General features: G+C 42.4%; 1 protein-coding gene across 5 annotated transcripts in view; it reads left to right on the top strand.

The window, feature by feature from the left end:
- UBR2 (ubiquitin protein ligase E3 component n-recognin 2) overlaps window positions 1-25073 on the top strand; it is a 70421-nt gene that overhangs the window by 5041 nt on the left and 40307 nt on the right. For 4 of the 5 annotated variants that reach the window (XR_013231089.1, XM_077338005.1, XM_077338034.1 and 1 more), the window contains exons 2-15: window positions 447-706; window positions 2984-3062; window positions 4035-4148; window positions 5088-5218; window positions 8192-8330; window positions 10163-10225; window positions 11219-11339; window positions 13972-14079; window positions 16451-16539; window positions 17393-17491; window positions 18748-18911; window positions 18994-19093; window positions 19842-19970; window positions 24306-24489. Coding sequence is in view for 4 of the 5 variants with exons in the window: in XM_077338005.1 (XP_077194120.1) it covers window positions 447-706; window positions 2984-3062; window positions 4035-4148; window positions 5088-5218; window positions 8192-8330; window positions 10163-10225; window positions 11219-11339; window positions 13972-14079; window positions 16451-16539; window positions 17393-17491; window positions 18748-18911; window positions 18994-19093; window positions 19842-19970; window positions 24306-24489 (1780 nt within the window). In the remaining variant the exon portion in view is untranslated. Of the gene's footprint in view, window positions 1-446; window positions 707-2983; window positions 3063-4034; window positions 4149-5087; window positions 5219-8191; window positions 8331-10162; window positions 10226-11218; window positions 11340-13971; window positions 14080-16450; window positions 16540-17225; window positions 17325-17392; window positions 17492-18747; window positions 18912-18993; window positions 19094-19841; window positions 19971-24305; window positions 24490-25073 lie in introns of all 5 variants that reach the window. The other variant, XM_077338014.1, reaches the window with a different exon arrangement.

Genomic DNA, 25073 nt, shown 5'->3' with positions numbered 1-25073 from the left:
GTACACTCTGCAATTAAGCAGTATAATTTAAGTGGCAATTTCATTTCTTCTGGTAAGATAGCTTGAAATTTTTTTGCAACTTCTTTAAAAAGAGAGATGCAGCTGACTTGGTTGAAAATTGTTCAAAGTAATAAAGCCTTTTGATGCTGTGCCAGAGCAAGATCATTGAGGGTAGCATCTTCTATTCAAACAAGGATTAGGCATTTCGTCTGTGTTGGTGATAGTTGTATCTATTTTCCGTAAGCTTTTTGAAAATCTAGCGATGCTGGAACAACAGCTTAAGTTCAGGTAACTGCATAACTAGCTAAACTGTTGGCCTTGTATTTGTTCTTTAAAAAATTCTGGGTAGGAAGGTATGGTCACCATTGTTATGTTTTTAAAAAATACATGAAATACCTATGAAACATTTATTTTGGTATTAATGCACTTTAATTTTTTTCTTTAAGAAATGGCTGCAAACTTCTGACCTTCCCAAAGAAATATACACGCATCTAGCCTGTTATGTTCCCAAAATTTACTGTAGGGGTCCTAACCCAGCCCCACAAAGAGAAGACATGCTTGCACAACATGTTCTGTTAGGTCCAATGGAATGGTACCTATGTGGCGAAGATCCTACATTTGGGTTTCAGAAACTTGAACAATCAAATAAACCTTCGCATCTTTGTGGCCGGGTTTTTAAAGTTGGAGAGCCTACATACTCATGCAGGTAATTAGATTTCTCTTCAACATTTCTCTTCAACATGTTTAACTCAAACTTTTAAAACTCTTAATGTAAAAATCATTTCAGCTACATTGGCTAAGGCTGTGGCTCTGTGATAAAGCACCTTCTTTGCTTGGTGAAGATCCCAGAGTCAATCTCTGTCCACACTTTGTCTCAAGATCGCATTGCTTAGAAGCAGAACATAGAGGTTATTACCGCATCTTAGCCCAAGAGGGTTACTGTACATTTTTATTTGTAGCAATTCCTTCAAAGATATTGAGAAGGATTAGAGCCTTCAAGTAGAAGTTATACTAGTGATATCATTTGGGCCAAGGGGACCTTGGATTTTTACCAAGGTTCCTAAGAGGAATTTGTCAGCTCCAGGCAGAAGTTATAGCCATGGCCAAGGTTTTCAACTCTGATTCAGCTGTTAACACAAGAACCACTTCCTTTTCTTATGTCACAGGACCTAGTGAGCCAGGATCTGGTGGGGCATCCAAGACCAGAATGACTGAAACTAAGTGCTTGGGGGTTGAAAGGAAGCAACTGAGAAATTTAGGATAAAGCCAGGAGCTGACCAGCACCATCCTATCCTCCAGAAAGCAATCAACAAACAGCAATTACAACTATATATGGAAGGTGCTCATGAGGTGGTGCCACTGCAGGAAGATAAATCATCTTTCACCTGCGATAAAAGACATGCTGTAATTTCTTCAAGAAGGAGGGTGACAAATCTTAGAGCAGCCACTTAGAGAGGGCAAGCTGCAACGTTGGTATCAGTTCTGATGTCAGTTCATTACAAGAACAGGTCACTTTCTAAGCATTCCCAAGGGAGTAGGTTTCTGAAGGGAATGTTAGCTATAGACATGCTAGTCCAAGGTTTCTTGAAACTTGTAAGCTTCCAGAATACAAGCACTTAAGCGTTGGGTCATCAAGACACTCAACATCTTAGCTCCCATATTTGTTGGTAAAATTGAGATAAATATGAACTTTGATTTTCTAAATCATTCACACCAAATGAAGTCTCGATTGTCCCAAGTACAATCAACATGTGCTAAATGATCTCTCTTGTATGACTTTTAGGAAAGTAAAGGTTAAATATCCTGCAAAATGTTGGATATTAACTTTGTTTTTAATATATTATTGGTATATTTTAATAAATATTTGTAATAATTTTAAATATTGTTTTAACTTTGTTTTGCAGCTCAATTTTTGAGTTCCTGACTTTGTCCAGATTGGGTTTCTGTTCTCTTTTGGGGGTTGCGACTCTGTAATTGGGTCAAATGGTGGCTTTAGATGCCATGTTTTAATCTATAAGAGGGCCTGTCCTCTAATCCCAGGACTGCTAAACTTACTCAGGAGTCTTTGGTGAGGTACCTGTTTATTTCTCAAAGGAATCCAAGAAATCGGATCCCAAAGACAGATCTTCATCTGTCTGTGCAACTTCCATACTTACCATCATGTTAACCAGTTTAGGGAGGCTGCTTATTCCCTTGATCACACAAGATTGCCTGATTTGTTCTAATGCTCTTATCTGTAGCTTGTAAGCATTAGTTTCAAGTCAGGTCCATTTATGGAAGCTGGAATCTGCAGTATACGGAATCATACCATTAAAGGTAAAGGTATCCCCTGTGCAAGCATCGAGTCATGTCTGACCCTTGGGGTGACGCCCTCTAGCGTTTTCATGGCAGACTCAATATGGGGTGGTTTGCCAGTGCCTTCCCCAGTCATTACCGTTTACCCCCCAGCAAGCTGGATACTCATTTTACCGACCTTGGAAGGATGGAAGGCTGAGTCAACCTTGAGCCAGCTGCTGGGATTGAACTCCCAGCCTCATGGGCAAAGCTTTCAGACGGCTGCCTTACCACTCTGCGCCACAAGAGGCTCATCATACCATTAGTCTATCAAATAATAAATAAATAATAAAACACAATAATAAATAAATAAAGTCCATATTGTCTACTCAGACTGGTAGCAGCTTTCCAAGGTCTCAAGCTGAGGTCTTTCATGTCACCTGCTACCTGATCCTTTTTAACTGGTGGTACTGGGGATTGAAACTGGGCCCTTCTGCATGCAAAATAGAAACCCTTCCCTGAGCTACAGCCTCCTCTCTTAACCATTGAGGTCCCCTAACGACTGACTTCTCAGTGGCTGTGTAATGGATGCCAGGAGGTCTGTTGGTCCCATTCTGTGTATTGAAATTTTTGACCATTGTATGCTGTGTCTTAAACAGTTGATTGCTGAGTTAATGTTTTTTTTTTTCCTTCTCTCCCCGCTCCTCAGAGATTGTGCAGTTGACCCAACATGCGTACTATGCATGGAGTGTTTTCTGGGAAGCATTCATAGAGAGCATCGGTACAGGGTTAGTAAAATTGCTAGCGTGTGTATTTGATTTTAGTGATACCTTGTACTTCAGTATCCTCTATATCAGTGGTCCCCAACCTTTTTGAGGCTGGGGACCGGCAGGGCAACTGCCCGCCCGCGCATGCACAATGCGCGGGCATGGCCCTGATTCCCTCCCCCCCCCCCCCGCAGTAAGAAGCTTCCCGGGCCACAAGCTTGCGGCCTGGGAAGTTTTTTACTGCGGGGGCGGGGAGAGGGAGCTGCGGCCCGGCGCCATGGCCTTCGCGGCCCGCAGGTTGTGGACCACTGCTCTATATTTCTTGGTCAAGTCAAACAATGGATTTCATTGCATCCCTGTGTTTTAATGTTTTCTTTTCCTTTCCTTCCACTCTCTCAGTAGAAAGAGCAATGCAATGGCAAGCAGGGGATGCTCCCACTTGCCTAGATAGTCCTGAGTGTTTCCACAGGCCGTATTACTTTGTTCAAAATTGAGTATTAGAATTTTATGAACTAGGAGTTTTACTCTGCAGCTCATAAACTTAAATGAAGTAACATAGGTACTGTTTTTAAATTGAATGTAATAGTATGCAATAATTAACAGATCTGCCGGTTGAGGCACTGTCTGCCTTATTCTCACGCACTTAGCACTGTAAAGTCACTTAACAATGTAATTTAGGTATGCAAAGTTTAATTCTGGGTATAAGCTTTTGCGTCCATACTACACTTCTTCAGATACATTGAAACAAGCCTTTTCTGTTCAGCTTGGTGCAACAGTGTTGGATCCCCTGCTCCCCCACGTGCAGCCACCTTGGTGACCCTGGGCTTGCCACAGCACTGATAGAACTGTTTTGACCAAGCAGTAATATCAGGGCTCTCTCAGCCTCATCTACCTCATCTGTTGTGCAGAGAGAAAAGGGAAGGCAATTGTAAACTGCTTTGAGACTTCTGGTAGAGAAAAGCAGCATATAAAAACCAACTCTTCTTACTTCAGATGACAACATCTGGTGGAGGAGGGTTTTGTGACTGTGGTGATACTGAGGCTTGGAAAGAAGGTCCTTATTGCCAAAAGCATGAACATAACACTTCGGAGACTACAGAGGAAGAGGTAACAATACCCAGTCTTTCAAAATTATAATATAATGCTGCTGAGCAGGAAAAGGGAATAAATCTCAGACTTTATATTTGACATCTGCCAAGGTGTAGGCTTACTTGTGTCATATAATATTGCTTCAAATCATGTGGGAAAAGGTTCCTGCTAAACTAAGCAGGACTATCCCAAGTATGTTAATTGAGTGGAATATATTTTTGGGGGGGGATTTGCCTCATTTGGGGAACTTTAATTGAGTAGAGACTAATATCACAGGCCTTACCAACATCCCTTGAGTTTTACATGCAATTATTTTAATAGTAGTGTTTAAATTTTATTAGAAAACTAGGGGCCAAGTCCATTGTATTCTGAAATACAACAGGCGCTAGATTGGGGTGGTGATGGTGGAAGAACTCTGCAGACCTGGAAAGGCTGCAGGTAGCTGTTAAGTAACTCACCGGCGGGGGCAGCTCTTAGGCAGCAGGGATCTGCAGTCTCCAATCCTCAAAGGGAAACAGAAGGAGGAGGGGGTGCTCAGGGGTGGGGGACGGAAGAAGGTTGGCTGGCCACTGACAGACAGGCAAGTTGGTTGGAGGAGGAGTCACTTAGGGCAGGATAGCTGCCCTGAGTGGGTGTTAAGTGCTGAGTGGCACTTAAGCAGTGAGACATGCAAGGTTGTGGAACAGACTGCAAGGTTGCCTTTCTAGAAACCTATCCAAACTAGCTTACAAAATAAAAAATAATAAAAGCAATATATTAAAAGGTATTAAAATCTACATTCAAAAGTCCAGCCTAGCCTAAAATGGTCAACAACTTAAAACAAAACTTTCCAGACTAAAAATAATAATGAACACATCAACCCCTGTAATTAAAAGAATATGCTCTGCTGTCTCCTGTACGTGGGAAAAGTTATAAAACATGCTATCTTTGAGTAATTTTTCTTCTGTCTTATTTTAGGATCCTCTTGTTCACTTGTCAGAAGATATGATAGCAAGAGTTTATAATATTTTTGCTATCATGTTTCAATATGCTGTAGATATATTAACATGGGAAAAGGAAAATGAACTGCCACCAGGTTTAGAGACTGTGTAAGTAAAATTTTATGCTTGGGCTATGAAGACTGGCACAAATGATCATGTTCAAGGTATTAATTGCATCCTAATTAATATGTGGGTGTAATAGAATTGGCTTTGTTTTGTTCAGTTGTTTTGCTGAAAGCGGCAATTTGTGCTATAGTTTTTTTATATTTAAGGAGTAACTATTTCCCCCTTTTTATTAAATAAAATTTCCTACTATAGCTCTGTATAGGAAAAAAAATCTAATACCCACCTGTGGCCCCTTTCTCAGCTAGCTAAATATGTGGATTAGGGCCGCGTGGAGGCTAAAGAGATTTTTCAGCTAATTTGGGGAACTCCCCAAATGTGCAGAAAAATCTTTAATCAAAAATCCACAAGGGGTTTCCCTGAAAAATAAAACAGCTTTTCCTGCACAAGCACAGAGAATGCCGCTATCTTCGCTAGTCAGCAATGATGGCATTAGGGAGCTGTGCTGGGTCCAGTAGCAGTGACTGTGCAGCCCCGGGGTTTGTGTGCTGGGTCTGATGGCAGTAGCCACACAACCTGGGAGCTGCACTGTGCCTGGCAGTGGCACATCCCAGCACTTCATGCAGCCCTGGAGTCATGTTGGACATCCTGCTGTCAGCACAGCCTGCCTCTGCCTCTGCTGAACATTCGGTGTTGGTGGCACAGCCCAGAAATAGTACAGAGCCCAGTGGTAGCAGTGCAACCCAGGAAGAACCCTCGTGGCTTTGTCAGGCTTGGCAGTAGTTGCTAAAAAGCCTGGGATATGTGTTGGACACAGCAGCACACAGCCTTGGACTCCACACCCTGCCTGAATGTGATACAGGCTGGAAGCTGTGCTGGGCCTGGTGATCTCGCAGCCTATGGTGGTCCTGAAGGGCCATTCTGAGCCTGGGGACAGCTGCCAAACAGCCGATGGCTCCATTATGGGCCTGCCAGTGGCTGCCAGAAAGCCTGAGGGCCACACCGGGCTCAGCAAGTGAGTGGGGAAGATATAAGATTTCCCCCACCTTGAGTCTTGCTGGCTCCCATTTGTACCATATAATTTTGAGTAGGTCTATCATGATTGTTAACATTTTTGGATTTTCAGGGCATGGTTTGAAGTTCTCAGTAGTTTAAATTTATACAATACACACCATACATTGTTTTTGTTAACATTACAATATGATTAACTAACAACTGCCATCTGGAAAATGATCTCTAATGGTCCTAATTAAAAACTTTTACATCTTGATAAGTGTGAATAATTTTAATATATTTAGTTAATAACCTTAAGAATTATGTTTTTCTTATACTAACTTGTATAAAAGATTGACAATAATTAATCTACACCAGTTGTTTACTTTTTTGGTATGTTCAGTGCTTTGATTAGGTTTGTTGTAATTTGAATAAAAACATTGTATGGTGTGTACTGTACAGATTTAAACCACTGAGAAAGGCCTCACCCTCTAAATTCGGTGTACATGTATTTTATGTTAATTATTGTTAACTGGTCTAGGAAAGATGCTTTTAAGTGTGTGATATCACCAGGTTTATACAATTTTACCAAAAAGTTTTTTACACTAGGATAAAATCACTCTGTAAGTAACGAGAGATTAACTGTGTTGCGCAGGTTTTTTAAATACGTACAGCTTGATTAAAGATACTGTGAATTAATATAATATTAGCCCTTTGCAAGTGACCCTGATATTTCAGTATTAAAAACAAAAGGTTTTTCTTTTTTTTAACCCTCTTACTCATTGTCAGTCCTGGTTTCAGTACCTTTGTTCTTTCCTCTACCTTTCATGTAGAGATGCAGCTGCTCTCCTGGCCTGTACTGAAGTGCCAAACCAGGGAAACCTTTAAGCATTGCCAGCTGCTTTGCTATTGACTGGTGGCTCTGCAAGGGAAGAGAGCCCACATTGTGGGCTGTGCTTTTGCACTTTCACCTGAAAGACTAGGAGCAGAGCTTTCTGCTGGTGAGAGACACTGAAAGGCAAGAGAGCTTTAGACAGCTCATGACTACAGAAGTGTCTTGTATGGAGGGTGTAAAGCGGGAACAGCAAACAAATCAAGATTAAGCCAGAATTTCACATTTATATGTAATCAGATACCATAGTTAAACTGCCTTCAGATGCTGGGTTGAGGTACCTAAACAAACCCCAGTTAGTGAAGTGCTCTGTGTTTGGATGATTTACTAACCTTGATTAGTTTAATTGGATCATGGTTTCATGTTACATTTAAACCAAGGTGAAGAGGTAAAGCCACCCTGTGATTCTTATCCAAATTCTGAGTCCCTCTTTATGTAAACATTTTCAGTAATAAGGGTGAAGGGGCATTCTAAGGCACTCTTGCCTTATTATAAAACATACAGCTTCAGAAGAAAAGAAGGATTTAAATTAGCGGTCCCCAACCTTTCTCAGGTCAGGGACCGCCTCCGGAGTGAGGGAAGAGCCGACGGCCCGGGTGCTGCGAAAACGGGCACGCGCAATTGCCACGCATGCGTGTTTTTGCCACCAGGTGGCGCTAACGCGCATGCGCGGCAATAGCACGCATGCACGTTTGCGTCACCGCCATGCCGGCGGCTGCGCCTACCTCTTCCCTTCCATCTTGCTGCCGGAGGGGGAAGGCAGGCGTGGCTGGCGGCGGCCCGGTACCGTGGCCTTTGCGGCCTGCCACCGGGCTGCGGACCGGGGGTTGATGACCCCTGATTTAAATGACATCAGGGGTTTACAAATAATGATGCGATTCAGAGAGTTTTGAGTGTCTTGTGTATTACAGCTTTAGGTAGGTAGGTGTGTGTTGGTCTGAAGCAATGGTATAAAGTTGTCAAAACATTCATCAGAGATCTCCAGATTTTTATTGGCTACTTTTCTGCCTTGCCTTATAGAGTTTAGTCAAACTGCTCTTTACTGGAGCTTCTCTAAGTCAAGTGATGTATAAGCGGATTCCTTGATTCATCTAAATTGTTACGTATACTTAATCAAGGTAATGTCTTTGCAGTGAGAAGAGTGATACTTACTACTGCATGCTTTTTAATGATGAAGTTCACACATATGAACAAGTTATTTACACTCTCCAAAAAGCTGTCAATTGTACTCAGAAGGAGGCCATTGCTTTTGCGACAACTGTGGACCGAGATGTAAGTAATTTCTTCAAAATCTTGTTGAAATGATGGGTGAAATTAGCTTAGAATATTTAGTCTTTTCAGCTGACTGATTAAAGGAATTGAGATGACTGGGCAGTTATTAAAGCAACTCCCTATAAAGCTCAGAGCTTGATTGTTCTTGTTGAAATTGGCCCTCTTTCAGGAGCAGGCTCTTTTATATACAGTTTTGCCCACCCTCCTTTGAAAAGCATGCTGTGAAAGTTGGGACTTTTTTCTAATTGGATGCCTTCCCAGGCTGACATTCTTTGGCAGTACATAATCACTGCAACAAGTTATTGCATGTGTCTCTGGGCAGTGCTCTTTTGAAGAAGCCATCCTTCTTAGCCTTGTACACCCAGAAGTGTTTTTCAGCTCGTCTTTGGCAGTGGTGATAGGAGCAAAGCTTTCCAACATTAGGATAATGAGTGTTTTTAAAAGTGACATTGATTTTTCTGAGGCTGAAAGTAAATTTTACATAGATCTGCGAAAAGCAGAGAGAGCACCTGCACAGTAAAATGAAGAGAAAATCTCAAATTTGCCTAGGAACCAGTTTATTAGGCCCTGTACCCTGTGCATTTCAAATTAAATGACCGTGAACCAGAGCAGTAGTCATTCAGGAAGATGGGTGGGGAAACATATGCATTGCCCCCATGAAGGACTTTGTCCCAGGGTCCTCCTAAAATACACAGAACTGTGTGGAACAGGCCTCAGCCAGAGGACCTGCAACTGGAGCTAATCCTTGTCAGATGAAGGAGTTGCAGCCGGACCCCATCTACCCTGACAGCGAGCTGCCAAGCATGCTGCTCTTCTGACATCTCTCAAGGTAGTTCGCCTTTGCTGCTGCTCTGATGAATGCCCAGATCTTGCAGAAGTCTTGGTCTGATGACGGCGATGCTGCTCCCTTGGCAAGTCCCCAGGGCTTGACATAAGCTGGCACAAAGGCTGGGCCCAGGCTGCTTGTCATCTGGGAAGTTCATGGCCAGGTCTCCCAATGACCCCGGGAGCATGTCGAGCTGCATCTCCAGACCAGCACTCCCTGGTGCCAGCAGTGTAGTTGGTGCGGGCATGACAACCACACTTCCTACTTTTTCTATTCCTGTGTACATATGACCTGCCATTCCATTGACAGTGTTAACCACAGTTGCATCAGTGTTAACTCTTGCCATGGTTAACTTTTACATAAGATTTATGTATTATTATTATTGTTATTGTTGTTGTTGTTGTTATTATTATTATTATTATTATTATTATTATTATTATTATTATTATTATTATTTCGATTTATTTCCCGCCAATCCCAAATGGCTCGTGGCGGGTTACAGTGTCTTAAAACCCCATTAAAACTCCCATTAAAAGACTTAAAAATATCACAGCATGGCGGCACAATAATAAAATCCCCTTCCTACCCCCCTTCCTAAAAAAAGGGGGGGTGGAGGAGAAGGAGGTCAACAAGAAGAAGCCCAGGGGAGAGCAGCTGATGTAGAAATCATATTCATGGTAACATGGTAATATTAGTGTAGATGTGATACTGCATCATGGTTCATGTGGAGAAGTTGGTGAATGACCAGGAGATAAGATTTTCATGGGAGGGAGGTTGCAATCTTGTTCCCAATCTGAAATAGAATATTATTTCTGTATCATTTCTTAGTGTATTGTCAGCAAAAATCAGGGTTGATAATTTTTTTAAGTAGTATGACATTGTCTCATTCAAAAATGGGCAATATGGTTGCTGAAACTGTTACTTATTTTTCAGTGTAGTATTAAAATGTAGTATTTAAATATAAAATTTGTTAATGCTTTTAATGTCATTAACATATATTTAACAGGGACGCAGGTCAGTTCGTTATGGTGACTTTCAGTACTGTGATCAAGCCAAATCAGTGATAGTGGTAAGTAACATAGCTTCATTTTCCTTTACCAAGTAGCATAAATGGTAACTACAGTATTCTCCTCATATATTTTAAAACTAGGAATGTTTTCATTCCTTTTCAAAAAAATATGTTGAAACGGTATGGAATTTTTTTGAAGGGGGTGGGGTGACCTGATAATTTATCCATTTTTCTAAATTGTATCCCCTTAATTTCAATATAATGGAATAGAGAAGGTAGAGAAAGAAGTACTTTTTCCCTCTCTCACAATACAAGAACTCATGGGTACTCAATATTAATGAATAGTAAGCTTAGAAAAGAAAAAGAAATACTTCTTCACCCAAAGAGTAATTAAAACATGGAAATCACAGCTGCAACAAGAGGTGGCAGGTATAGGCATAAACAGCTTCAGGTGGGGATTGGATAAACATACAGAGTAGTGGTTCATCTGTGACTATTAGCCATAAGGTCTAGATGGAACACTATGTCTAGGACAGTGATGCTCTGTATTCTTGGCATTTGGGGGGCAACCGTGGGAGGGCTTCTGGAGTTCTGGCCATGCTGATGAGCCTCCTGATAATGCCTGGGTTCTGGCCACTGTGCCACACAGAGTGTTGGACTGGGTGGGCCATTGGCCTGATCCACATGACTTCTGTTATGTTCTTAAGCATATACTGATGTGCAGCAGTGTGCTGATAGACTTATGCTATAATCCTATATCTTAGATGAAAAATAGTGCTAAAGTTTTAACTATGTGTGTAATGGTAGACTAATTTCTGTTGTTCCTGAAGTGGTTTTCTGTTAATGTTTTAAACCAAAATGCAGTTTTATATATTGTTGTGTGAACAAATTGAAGACATGCAATACTATTTAATTGGGAAAATTTGCTGTTTAAAAACCCAGAAATTCAGGTTGTTATGAATTATTTTTTAAATGTATATTTTTGCAAAATCTGAAAAGTGCTGTCTGATTTGGCAAAACCTATTAATGTTTTGCTCTCTTTTTTTTCTTAAGAGAAATACCAGTCGCCAGACTAAGCCACTGAAGGTTCAAGTCATGCATTCATCTATTGTCGCCCATCAGAGCTTTGGTTTGAAGCTTCTGACTTGGCTGGGCAATATTATTGGATATTCAGGTACGGAAATTTAACACATTTGTGAAGTGGGCAATCTAGCCAGTTTGGTGTAGTGGTTAGGAGTGCGGACTTCTAATCTGGCAAGCTGGGTTTGATTCTGCGCTCTGTCAGGAACTTCTTCCGGATGTTTAGCCAAAAGTTCTGTTGAATTAATTTTATCCCATTGGTTCTGATCCAACCCTCTGGGGCAACAGAAAACAACTCTGCTCCATCCTCCATCTAGTTTGGTGAAGTGGTTAGGAGTGTGGACTTCTAATCTGGCATGCCGGGTTCAATTCTGCACTCCCCCACATGCAGCCAGCTGGGTGACCTTGGGCTCGCCACGGTGCTGATAAAGCTGTTCTGACCGAGCATTGATATCGGGGCTGTCTCAGCCTCACCCACCTCACAGGGTGTCTGTTGTGGGGAGAGGAAAGGGAAGGCGAATGTAAGCCGTTTTGAGACTCCTTCGGGTAGAGAAAAGCAGTATATGAGAACCAACTCTTCCTCTTCTTCATCTTCTTCTTACTTTTCCTCTTCCTCTTCTTCTTCTATATGATTGAAGGCTAAAATAGATGATCTCTTTGGGACAGAATAGTAGACTAAGATGCACAACAGCGCTTGTTTTTTCACAATATATTGAAAATGTGTATAATATTGACACTTGTTCTTGTGAACATGATATAAAGCATGAGTAGTAAACTTTTGTAAAGTCTTTGGATTTAATGGTCCTCTAATGGTCAGGAGCTTTTCTTTATTACTTTGAGTGACATATTTATGATGTTGCAGTAAGCCCACTGTTCAGAATCATCTCTAATTAGAAGAAGAGGAGGAGGAGGAGGAGGTGTTGTTGTCGTTGGTTCTTATAAGCTGCTTTTCTCTACCCAAAGGAGTCTCAAAGCGGCTTACATTCGCCTTCCCTTTCCTCTCCGCACAACAGACACCCTGTGAGGTAGGTGAGACTAAGAGAGCCCTGATATCACTGCTTGGTCAGAACAGCTTTATTAGTGCTGTGGTGAGCCCAAGGTCCCCCAGCTGTTTGCACATGGGGAGCGTGGAATCAAAACTGGCTCGCCAGATTAGAAGTCCTCTACACCAAGCTGGCTTGCTGATTGGCCATTCAAAATTAAACCAATTAATACTTTCTATTTTAGGTTTCTGCACGTGGGTTTCAGGTCTTCAAGATGCTTGAGTTCCAAATTGGTTGAACTGTTAGATTATTTTCATTTGAGGAGTGGTATAGAAACCAAATAAATAAATAAAGTTGGACAGGGAATAATCATTCCTGTTAATTTTTAGACCTATCTGTTGATCTTTCTGTCCTTATGTATTGGTTAGAACTGGTATAGGAGGACAAGTGTAACTTTGGTCATTTGTTCGGTCAAACAAAATTTTCACTGGAGGATTAGAGTCAGCTTTCGAACCCTGGCTGGTGGATTTTATTGTCCAGTGCCTTGTGGTTGGATATTATCAGTATGCAAGTGTTCGTTACTTGTATATTTAAATATCTAAGCCTAAAGATGCATCTATCTTAGTTTTAAAGGCAGAGCAAGCTGAATCCACACAAGGAAGAAGTAATGCTGGCAAGGAAGGCCATGGTTTTGCAAGGATGGGATCTACTTGTTTTAATGAGAGCAGAGTCGGTGCTTGCAGAATGGAGCCTGAACGTTCACACTGATTCAGCTTTGTTGTTTGAAAAGCAGATTGTTGTGATAGCTGAGTGCATTTATTGCCTGTGTTGTTTGCCAACCTTTTGTAGGTTTGTGCAACTTGGTGATCCATGCTTTTGTAGCCTCATGGTTGGTCTCTTGTAACACATACATGAGGCTGCCCTTAAAGACAAATTGGGAACTGCAAGTAGTCCAAAATAAAACAGTATTGTTATTTCAGAGGCTGGCTGATAAGAGCACATCTTGCCTATTTTAAAATGGCTACATGGGCTGTCCATTTCAGAGTTCAGTTCAAGGTGTCCAATATGCCAGTTACAGTCCTCTAGGTGCCACCATCTGCTTTTCTCCTCGCTTTTGATTGCTTGCTTGGTATCTGTTAGTATCTATTCTTCTTCAACAAATGCCCAGAGCAAGTGAGGAATGTGCTGTTGCTCATAGAGGCCTTTAGGACATTCTGTAAAACCATTATATTGTCTAGGACTTTTAATGAGGTTTGAGCAGCAGGTGTTTATTTGTGTATAAAGGTAAAGGTAAAGGTATCCCCTGTGCAAGCACCGAGTCATGTCTGACCCCTGGGGTGACGCCCTCCAGCGTTTTCATGGCAGACTCAATACGGGGTGGTTTGCCAGTGCCTTCCCCAGTCATGACCGTTTACCCCCCAGCAAGCTGGGTACTCATTTTACCGACCTCGGAAGGATGGAAGGCTGAGTCAACCTTGAGCCGGCTGCTGGGATTGAACTCCCAGCCTCATGGGCAAAGCTTTCAGACGGCTGCCTTACCACTCTGCGCCACAAGAGGCTCATTTATTTGTGTATATGGATAGGTTAATAGTGTTTATGTTATTATATATGACCCGGAAATGTGACACTTTGAGCTACAAGAGCAAGGCAAAGTATAAATATAATATTTATGTGCAGAAATTAGATTTCTAAAATAAACTTGTTTATTCTTTTTGCTACTTCTATCTTTAAAAAAACACCCAGATGGTTTTCGAAGAATATTGTGTCAAGTTGGCTTGCAGGAAGGACCAGAGGGAGAAAATTCTTCTCTTGTTGATAAGCTTATGCTATCTGATTCTAAACTCTGGAAAGGTGAGGTATTCGCATTTTAAAGAAAATAAGTTAAGGTATCATTCTATAAGTGCACACATACTACACACATACTTTCTCCATATAGCTAAAGATAACCAAACATAAGGCAACAAGCAACTGGGAAGAAAGAGCATGTACAGACCAGGCAATCTTTGATGTATGGAAGGCTCTAAAGTAGATGTTTAGGAGACACCTTAAATAGGAAATTACTGCTCATATGACATAGAGAATAACAATAAAGGTGGCGCAGCATGAAGCTGTGCCCAATACTCCTCTAAACCAAACCTGTCGCAAACCAACTAACGAACTAACAGAGTACCTGGAAGAAGCTTCCTGCCTGGCCATGGGGTAGAGACAGCGCTAGTCGCCCTAACGGACGACCCCCGTCGCCAGTTGTGCCGAGGTGGGTCAGCACTGCTGATATTACTAGACCTCTCAGCAGCGTTCGACACAGTCGATCATGTGCTTCTAACTTGCCGCCTCATTGATGCCGGAATACAAGAGACAGCCCTCCAATGGCTGATCTCCTTCCTCCGGGATCGTGGACAGAGGGTTGCAATAGGAGAGAAAACATCAGACTGCCAACCACTTACTTGTGAAGTCCCACAAGGAGCGTTCCTTTCTCCTATCCTATTCAACATCTTTATGCGCTCTCTCGCACAACTGGTACAGAGGTTTGGGCTGGGTTGTCATCAATATGCCGATGATACCCAGCTCTTCCTCCTGATGGATGGCCGCACTGACTCCCCCCCAGAAGCATTAGCCAGCTGCCTGGAAGCAGTGACGAGATGGCTGAAGCAGAGTAGTCTGAAGTTCAATCCTTCAAAGACGGAGGTCCTGTGGCTGGGTAGGAAGGGCCCATGCGAGGAAGTGAGCCTGCCTGCCCTGGATGGAGTACAGCTCTCTACGGCTGACTCCGCCAGGAACCTAGGCGTGATTCCGGATGCTTCCCTTACAATGGAAGCCCAGATCACAAAGGTAGCGCGGCTGGCATTTTACCATCTCCGCCTAGCCAAACTACTAGCGTCCTACCTGGCCCCGGAACACCTAGCCACAGTGATCCATGCGATGGTCGCCTCTAGACTGGACTTCTGTAACTCGCTCTATGCAGGCCTGCCCTTAGCCTTGACCCGGAAATTACAGCTGGTCCAAAACGCAGCGGCCAGGATCCTCACAGCAACACCGTGGAGGTCCCACATCCGGCCCATTCTCCACCAACTGCAGTGGTTGCCAGTTGAATTCCGGATCAGACTAAAGGTTTTGGTAATTACCTTCAAGGTCATTCGCGGTCACTGCCCAGTGTACCTGAAGGACCGCCTCCCTGCCTATGCCCCCAAAAGAGCTCTGCGCTCCACCGCCACCAACCAGCTAATGGTCCCTGGCCCTAACGAAGTCCGCCTGGTCTCGACCGGGGCCAGAGCATTCTCTGTCCTGGCCCCCACCTGGTGGAATGAGTTCCCAGAAGAGATCAGGGCCCTGACAGAGCTTAAACAGTTCCGCAGGGCCCGCAAAAAGGAGCTCTTCCGCCAGGCATTTGGTTGAGACCAGGCACAGCCAACAGTGAATGAAGGGCCCCCGCTCTCCCCCCTCTCCCCCCTTCCTCCCAGACCTCCACCAGAGCGCTCTGGACCTGTTGTGGCATTGCACTGTTGCATCGTTATACTATTTTATTATATTGTTATACTGTTATATTATTCTGTTATATTGTTGCAACCACTGTTTAATTATTGTACGATTTTTAACGAAGACTGTTTCATGTATTGTTGATTAGTTTAATGTAAACCGCCCTGAGCCTTCGGGGAGGGCGGTATATAAATCTTAAATAAATAAACAAACAAACAAATAAAAGTTGCATCCCCCAAAGAGTTGCAACAATAAAGCTGATTGGCTAGTGAGTTGCATTGGGTACTGCTTGATGGCCTGTCCTTTCTTAACTCATTTCTTGTGGTGTATGGCCCAGTGTTTTCCTTATTTCAATACTTTTCTGCATGGTTGTTGTAATCCTTTATTTGCCATACACTTTGGAATATCCAATGGAGAATTTGTCATATTTTTGGTTCTCTGTTCTGCTATACACTGTGGGGTGGTAGCCATTTGGAATTTTAAAAATTCTAAGGCCTCACTGGGCTCTGAACTAATTTAACTATTGGGGTAGAGGAGCCTAACTATACAACCAAGGCCCTGGAGCACTTTTATGGAGGGTCTTTGTCTCGAAATTTGGACCTCGGTTAGGACTTAACCGAGTGAGCCTTCTGCTTACTACTACCAATATGTTAAAAATATTGTTGGTGAATGACTAGTCCAGAGTTGTTACTATTTTGGAATCATTGCTGTTGTTTAATTCGCACTAATGCCTGATTTTTAAAAACAGGAGCCAGAAGTGTGTATCATCAGTTATTTATGAGCAGCCTCCTTATGGATTTGAAATACAAGAAACTTTTTGCTATCCGGTTTGCAAGAGTAAGTAGCTTTATATTAATTGAGAACTGTATTTAAAAATATACGCTTTAGCTTTTAGAATGGAATATATATCATTAAACAGTAACCACCTGGGGCTCCTTGCATCTGTTACAATTCTAGGGCATAACTGGAGTTTCTTTGTATGCAAGGGCTTTCTACTGAATGATGTCAGGCGCATTTCTGCAGGTACCATGCATTTGTGGAATTCGCCTCTCCATTAATGGAGAAGCTACTTGCATGGAATCTCTTTGGGCACATTGGAGTGTGTGTGTATGTGTATATATTTCTTGCTAATTATTTTATTTTACCACATATCATACATGTTTTCTAAGCCTGTGTTTTTGATGTTAGGGGAAGCTATGATGTCTTTTTCTTCTTTCAAGTCGAACAAATACTCTGAAAACGAAAACATAGTAGATTGCCTCTGAATTGCCTCTGAATATCGTCTAAATCTGATTGAATTATACATAACAATTGATCTTGCAGCACTTTTAAAGCTTCCTTTATTATACAAGAAATTACTGTTACTATAAATGTATCTTATAACTAGCCTGATAATTTGTAATGTAAGTCTGCTTTTCACTTTCTCTACAAAAACACAGTTATAGTAAAGAATTTTCCCCACTGCAAACATTAAAACATCCAGTCAGTGCGGATTAGAGGTGAATTTCCCCCTTGTTGTTTAGAATTACCAGCAGTTGCAGAGAGATTTTATGGAGGATGATCACGAGCGGGCAGTGTCGGTGACTGCTCTATCTGTCCAGCTCTTCACTGTACCTACTCTGGTGAGTAGTGCTGCCTTTTAAAAACTGATAGTTGGCACCCTTTGCCTTTTTTGCCTCCTTCTTAATAGAATTATGAGCGATTGCAGAATGATTATGTGAAAGATGACCACGACAGAGAGTACTCAATTGCTGACCTCTCGGTACAGATATTCACAGTGCCTTCACTTGTAAGTACTGAAATATTGAATCAAACACTATTTTGGCTCAGAGCCCCATGCCGTTCTTCCATTGGTTGGCTTATCAGTCTCTAGTTCCACAATATTACACTTGTTAGGTATGCTATAACAATTGCATAGCTGAATTGCTATTCTGATAAACCACGGTTTAAAGTGAAGTTTAGATAAATCTAAAAGATGTATGATTTACTTTTATCTATTATGCACAGTGACCGCTGCACCGCTTCCGGTATCTTGCGGCGGGACAGCATGTCCTGCTGCTTCCCATGTACGAATGGGGAAAGACTTCCTCCAACAGACGCAGTTAATCCTGGATTTTGGGGTGCACACATGCCGCAGGGACAGAAAGATTTCACTGTGCTTTGCGTGCCAGGGAGGGGGGTTACTTTCACAAAGTTGGGATTGCATCACAATGCAATCCCACCTTCATGGAAGTAAAAAAACACCAAACAAATATTTGTCTCCATGCCACCATGAAGTGCCACAGAGTGGAATGGGGCATTTTCTCTCCCTACCGGGACACTTGTAGGCAAGGGAGGAGCTGGGCCTGGAAGGCCTGGCTCTTCCCTGTGCACATGGGCCTGGCCCGGTATGGCTGCTGATGGTGCCTGCAGCAAAAAAGGGATGGCAAAAAGTATCCGTGTTCCCTTAACATGGGGCACTGGAAGCCATAATCTGATCCAGGGCTGGGAGGGGGCAGTCCGCTGTCAACATCGTGCCTGGTTTCAATGCTGGCCAGTAAGGCGAGGCTTCTTCCCCGTGCATAATTGGCCTTAGATTTCTTTTTTAAATGGTTTAATATTTTCCATTGCATATTTTTGAGTGTCAGGGACATCTGCAATAGCTTCTCATGAGAGCTTTCTTCCCTTGGGGCCACTGGTATTTTGATATACTGCCTCTGACTGTGGAAATTCCATGATAGACATTCGCATTTAATTGTTTTAAAGCTATCTAATGGTTATCACTACTTCTTATGGCAGTAAATTGGTTAATTAATATTGCATTCCCAGCATAAAGTTTTATTAAATGCATCTGTTTAGGGCAACTGAACTGTTTTGATAACTTTGTGCTATAAATATGGCTCTATTGAGGCCAAACTGTTGAGGCACTGGGGGAAGAAAGCTGCAGACATAAAACTACTTTGGACACCTTCAGATAATTCTTGAGGAAGCCTCTCTGTTGATTCTCTTGTTCTTGCCAGTATTGAATGCTGATTAAAACACAGTTTTTAATCTATTTTGACATAGGCTCGAATGCTAATAATACAAGAGAACCTCTTGACTACTATCATCTCAACTTTTATGGATCACTTACGACATCGAGACGTACAGGGCAGGTTTCAGTTTGAACGCTACACTGCGCTCCAGGCTTTCAAATTCAAACGAGTCCAGAGTTTGGTTTTGGATTTAAAGTGAGTGTATGTATCATTAATCAAATAAAATATTTCCACATGCATATGCAGAAATAACCTTGTCAGTTTCTGCTGTTCTTAGGTACGTGTTGATAAGCAAACCAATTGACTGGTCAGATGATCTGAGGCAAAAATTTCTAGATGGCTTTGACATCTTCTTGGAATTGCTTAAGTGTATGCAGGTTGGTAGGGTTTTTTTGTTGACAGCGTTATTGTCTCTATTTTTAGTTTGCTAGTATTTTGCAGATGTTTCTGTCATGTTTCATTGTTTCAGTAAAGGAAGAGGTATTTTGGGAAGGGGTTATGCTTTAGTAATGGAGCATCTGCTTGGCATGCAGAAAGCTCTAGATTTAATCTCTGGTATTTCCAGTTTAAAGAATCTGGTAGTAGATTCTGCCCTGAGTTTTCAAAGAAGGGTGGAGTCCCAGTCCCAAAATAAATAGCTAAAAAATAAGTGAAGACCTTTGCATAATACCCTGGGGAGCTGCTGCCAGAATGAGTAGACGCTGTAGACATGGTCTGTTGATGTATAGAACTGAGGCAGTTAATAGCTGTCCAAGTTTCAGCAAAATAGGCTCTTTCTACAGTCTGTTTTAAGCAAGACTTGATTGGTATCAAACACTACACCAAGTTGACAGGCTAGTACTAAGAATGGTGACCTTGTATCTGGAGAGCTGGGTTTGATTCCCCACTCCTACGCCAGCTGGGTAACCTTGAGCTAGTCACAGTTATCTTAGAGCTGTTCTCATAGAGCAGTTCTGTTAGAGCTCTCTCAACCCTACCTACCGCACAGGGTGTCTGTTGTGGGGAGAGGAAGGAAAGGCAGTTGTATACCGCTTTGAGTCTCCTTCAAGTAGTAAAAAGTGGGATATAAAAATCCACTCTTTTCATCAAGCTTCTCTTAACCTGTGTGACTTTCTCTGTGCAAAGGGTATGGATCCGATCACCCGCCAAGTTGGACAGCACATTGAAATGGAACCAGAGTGGGAAGCAGCATTCACATTACAGATGAGATTAACACATGTCATCTCAATGATGCAGGACTGGTGTGCTTTAGATGTAAGCTTTGTGTCATTCACACAATCTCCAAGTACAGTATTTGCTGGCGTATAAGACTACTTTTCCCCCCTGAAAAATATGCCTCCAAGTGGGGGGGTCGTCCTATACGCTGGGTGCACTTCAGTTGGGATAGACATAGCTGCCCAGAGTGGCCCATAGTACTGTAATGTAATGTAACAAACTCTATATTTTGAGTGGAAATGTTGGGGGGTCGTCTTATACGCCCAGCCGTCTTATACACCGATAAATACGGTAGTTTTAATTTGTAAAATAGCTAAATTTAGCTCATAAGATTTTTGTATTTGACTTCTCAGTGGAACTAAACTGTGTGTTTTTAAATGGAGCGTAAAGTTTATGTGATGTTTTTCAAGCCAAGCGTTTGGAATACAAATAGTCTTGAGTTTAACTTACTATTGAATCTCCCTGGCCATTTATGCACTGGGAACTTCACTACCCCAATTTCCATTCAAGAACAAAAATCAGGGGTGGATGAGGTGCACCGGGCCAAATGCTTCCCCATGTGTGTGCAGGAAGAGGTGGGGCAACCTGCCATGACTAAAACTTCAGCCTGCAGTCTGGCATGAAACCTCCAGTGCATAAACGGTCCCTATGAGGACAAGGAAGAGAGTATTTGTTGGGGAAAAGTATCTGGTCCCATAGTTGCTTGATCACCTTGATCAGAGGAGCAGACCATAATATGATAATAAGAATTTTCATAGCTTCATCAGTACCATTAAGTTGTATTTTTTAAGCAGACTGCATGTTGTTGTTGTTATGTGCGAAGTCGTGTCCGACCCATCGCGACCCCATGGACAATGATCCTCCAGGCCTTCCTGTCCTCTACCATTCCCCGGAGTCCATTTAAGTTTGCACCTACTGCTTCAGTGACTCCATGCAGCCACCTCATTCTCTGTCGTCCCCTTCTTCTTTTGCCCTCGATCGCTCCCAGCATTAGGCTCTTCTCCAGGGAGTCCTTCCTTCTCATGAGGTGGCCAAAATATTTGAGTTTCATCTTCAGGATCTGGCCTTCTAAAGAGCAGTCAGGGCTGATCTCCTCTAGGACTGACCGGTTTGTTCGCCTTGCAGTCCAAGGGACTCGCAAGAGTCTTCTCCAGCACCAGAGTTCAAAAGCCTCAATTCTTTGACGCTCGGCCTTCCTTATGGTCCAACTTTCGCAGCCATACATTGCAACTGGGAAGACCATAGCCTTGACTAAACGCACTTTTGTTGGCAGGGTGATGTCTCTGCTTTTTAGGATGCTCTCTAGATTTGCCATAGCTTTCCTCCCCAGGAGCAAGCGTCTTTTAATTTCTTTGCTGCAGTCCCCATCTGCAGTGATCTTTGAGCCCAGGAAAATAAAATCTGTCACTATCTCCATTTCTTCCCCTTCTATTTGCCAGGAATTGAGAGGGCCGGATGCCATGATCTTTGTTTTCTTGATGTTGAGTTTCAAGCCAACTTTTGCACTCTCCTCCTTCACCCGCATCAACAGGCTCTTTAGTTCCTCTTCACTTTCTGCCATTAGAGTGGTATCATCTGCATATCTGAGGTTGTTGATATTTCTCCCTGCAATCTTGATCCCAATTTGTGACTCCTCTAATCCCGCATTTCTCATGATGTGCTCTGCATACAAGTTAAATAGGCAAGGCGACAGTATACAGCCTTGCCGAACTCCTTTCTCAATTTTGAACCAGTCAGTGATTCCATGTTCAGTTCTCACTGTTGCTTCTTGACCTGCATATAAATTTCTCAAGAGACAAATAAGATGCTCTGGTATTCCCATCTCTTTAAGAACTTGCCACAATTTGTTGTGCTCCACACAATCAAAGGCTTTAGCATAGTCAATGAAGCAGAAGTAGACGTTCTTCTGGTACTCCCTAGCTTTCTCCATGATCCAGCGTATGTTGGCAATTTGATCTCTAGTTCCTCTGCCTCTTCGAAATCCTGCCTGTATTTCTGGAAGTTCTCGGTCCACATATTGCTGGAGCCTAGCTTGTAGGATTTTGAGCATAACTTTGCTAGCATGAGAAATTAGTGCAATGGTGCGGTAGTTTGAACATTCTTTGGCATTGCCCTTCTTTGGGATTGGAATGTAAACTGACCTTTTCCAATCCTGTGGCCATTGTTGAGTTTTCCAAATTTGCTGGCATATTGAGTGTAGCACTTTTACTGCATCGTCCTTTAAGATTTTGAATAGTTCAACTGGAATGCTGTCACTACCACTAGCTTTATTGTTGCTCAGACTTCCTAAGGCCCATTTGACTTCACATTCCAGGATGTCTGGCTCCAGGTCAGTAACTACCCCATTGTGGTCATCAGGGATGTTAAGCTCGCTCTTGTATAGTTCTTCTGTATAATTTTGCCACCTTTGTTTAATCTCTTCTGCTTCTGTGAGGTCCCTACCATTTTGGTCCCTTATCATACCCACCTTTGCATGAAACGTTCTCTTCATATCTCCAATTTTCTTGAAAAGATCTCTGGTCCTCCCCATTCTATTGTTTTCTTCTATTTGTTTGCACTGTTCATTTAAGAAGGCATTCTTATCTCTTCTAGCTTTTCTCTGGAATTCTGCATTCAATTGGGTGTATCTTTCTCTTTCTCCCTTGCCTTTCACTTCCCTTCTCTCCTTAGCTATTTGTAAAGCTTCCTCAGACAGCCATTTTGATTTCTTGCATTTCTTTTTCTTTGGGATGGTTTTAGTTGCTACCTCTTGTACAATGTTGCGAACCTCCATCCATAGTTCTTCAGGCACTCTGTCTATCAGATCTAATTCCTTAAATCTATTTGTCACCTCCACTGTGTATTCGTCGGGGATATGATTTAGTTCATACCTGAGTGGCCTAGTGCTTTTCCCTACTTTCTTCAATTTAAGCCTAAATTTTGCAACAAGAAGCTCATGATCTGAACCACAATCAGCTCCTGGTCTTGTTTTTATTGACTGGATAGAACTTTTCCATCTTTGGCTGCAGAGCACATAGTCAATCTGATTTCTGTGTTGACCGTCTGGTGATGTCCATGTGTAGAGTCGTCTCTTGGGTTGCTGGAAAAGAGTGTTTGCTATGACCATTGTATTCTCTTGACAAAATTCTACCAGCCTGTGCCCTGCTTCATTTTGTACTCCAAGGCCAAACTTGCCTGTTATCCCGGTTATCTTTTGGCTTCCTACTTTAGCATTCCAATCCCCCATGATGATAAGCACATCATTTTTGGGCGTTGCTTCTAGAAGGTGTTGTAGGGCTTCATAGAACTGATCAACTTCATCCTCTTCAGCAGCAGTGGTTGGGGCGTAGACCTGGATCACTGTGATGTTGAATGGTTTGCCTTGGATTCGAACTGAGATCATTCTGTCATTTTGGGGATTGTATCCCAAGACTGCTTTTCCTACTCTCTTATTGATTATGAAGGCTACTCCATTTCTTCTGCGAGATTCTTGTCCACAGTAGTATACCTGATGGTCATCTGAATTAAATTCACCCATTCCTGTCCATTTTAGTTCACTGATTCCTAAAATGTCGATGTTCAGTCTTCTCATTTCTTGTTTAACCACGTCCAGCTTGCCTTGATTCATGGATCTGACGTTCCAGGTTCCTATGGAATAAAAATCTTTACAGCATCGGACTGTCTTTTCGCCACCAGTTACTTCCACAACTGAGCGTCCTTTCGGCTTTGGCCCAGCCGCTTCATTCATTCTGGCGCTACTCGTACTAGCCGTCTGCTCATCCCCAGTAGCATATTGGACACCTTCCGACCTGAGGGGCTCATCTTCCAGCGTCATATCGTTATGCCTATTGGAACTGTCCATAGAGTTTTCATGGCAAAGATACTGGAGTGGTTTGCCATTTCCTTCTCCAGTGGATCACCTTTTGTCAGAGCTCTCAGCTATGACCTGTCCGTCTTGGGTGGCCCTGCATGGTATAGCTCATAGCTTCACTGAACTACGCAAGCCCCCTTGCCACAACAAGGCAGCGATCCTTGAAGGGGGAGCAGACTGCATAGATTGTGTAATTTTGGCTGCAGACTTGCTCTCTGTTGCTTAATATGTAAAGTTTTGTAGCTAAATCACACAGTATTAAGTGATGGATAGATGTTGGTTAAATTTTTAAGGAGGCTTAGCTTGGCCACTACTGATCTCTGGTTCGTACTGGTCAAAGTAAGAAGTGTCAGTGAAATCTTTTTGAAGATAGGTAGTTTGGGTAGGAAAAATGCATAAAACATAACAGAGCAGTGCTTCAAGAAAATACCACTTTTGACCACAGTTGTGCAGTAGTATTATATTATTGAAGGGCTGTGTTTTCTTGACTTAAATCCATTTCTTCTTTTTCTTTATTTTTAAAGGAAAAAGTGCTAATTGAAGCATATAAAAAATGCTTGTCTGCATTAATGCAATGTCACAGTGGCTTTACTGATGGGGAGCAGCCTATTATTCTCAGCATATGTGGTCACTCAGTTGAGACTATTCGATATTGTGTTTCTCAAGAAAAAGTTAGCATTCATCTCCCAGTTTCTCGTTTACTTGCAGGTAAGAACTGACTGTGTGTGTGTATGTTTACAAGCACAGAGAGTTTGTAAAAGCTCACAAATTATGTATTTTCCTAGCTGTGATTTATTTTGTTGCTGCCACAATCATACAAACTACAGCCTTTCATTTTTTTTAAAAAGTAGTGCTCTACCAGCATTATGGTATTTACTTGTGTGTACCTGCTTGTTACTACATTCTGGCATTAGTCATGTCATCCTGAACTCATCTGAACCAACATGTTGAAAGGTGTACTTCTTTAAATTCAGGTGTCATCTTTGGACTTAAATCAGATTTAGTTCTGGATCAGGTTTAAGGTGATGGTTCTAACAGTTAAGGCCTTATACTGTCTGGGCCATGCACTCCTGAAGGACCGCTCCGCTGGATACGTACCCTGGACAGCTTTTTGCTCAGTAAATACCAACATGCTTGATGATCCCTGTCCCCAGAGGGGTGTGCTTAGCCTTGACCAGATTCAGGGCTTTTTCGACCCTGGCTCCAGCCTGGTGGAATGAGTTGTTGCCTAAAGTGCAAGCCTTAATGGAGTTTCTCATGTTCCAGAGGTCTTCCAAGTTGGCACTTTTCCA

Source organism: Paroedura picta, chromosome 1 (assembly GCF_049243985.1).
Source record: "Paroedura picta isolate Pp20150507F chromosome 1, Ppicta_v3.0, whole genome shotgun sequence".
Classification (NCBI taxonomy): domain Eukaryota; kingdom Metazoa; phylum Chordata; class Lepidosauria; order Squamata; family Gekkonidae; genus Paroedura; species Paroedura picta.
This window is presented reverse-complemented; position numbering and strand designations above follow the sequence as displayed.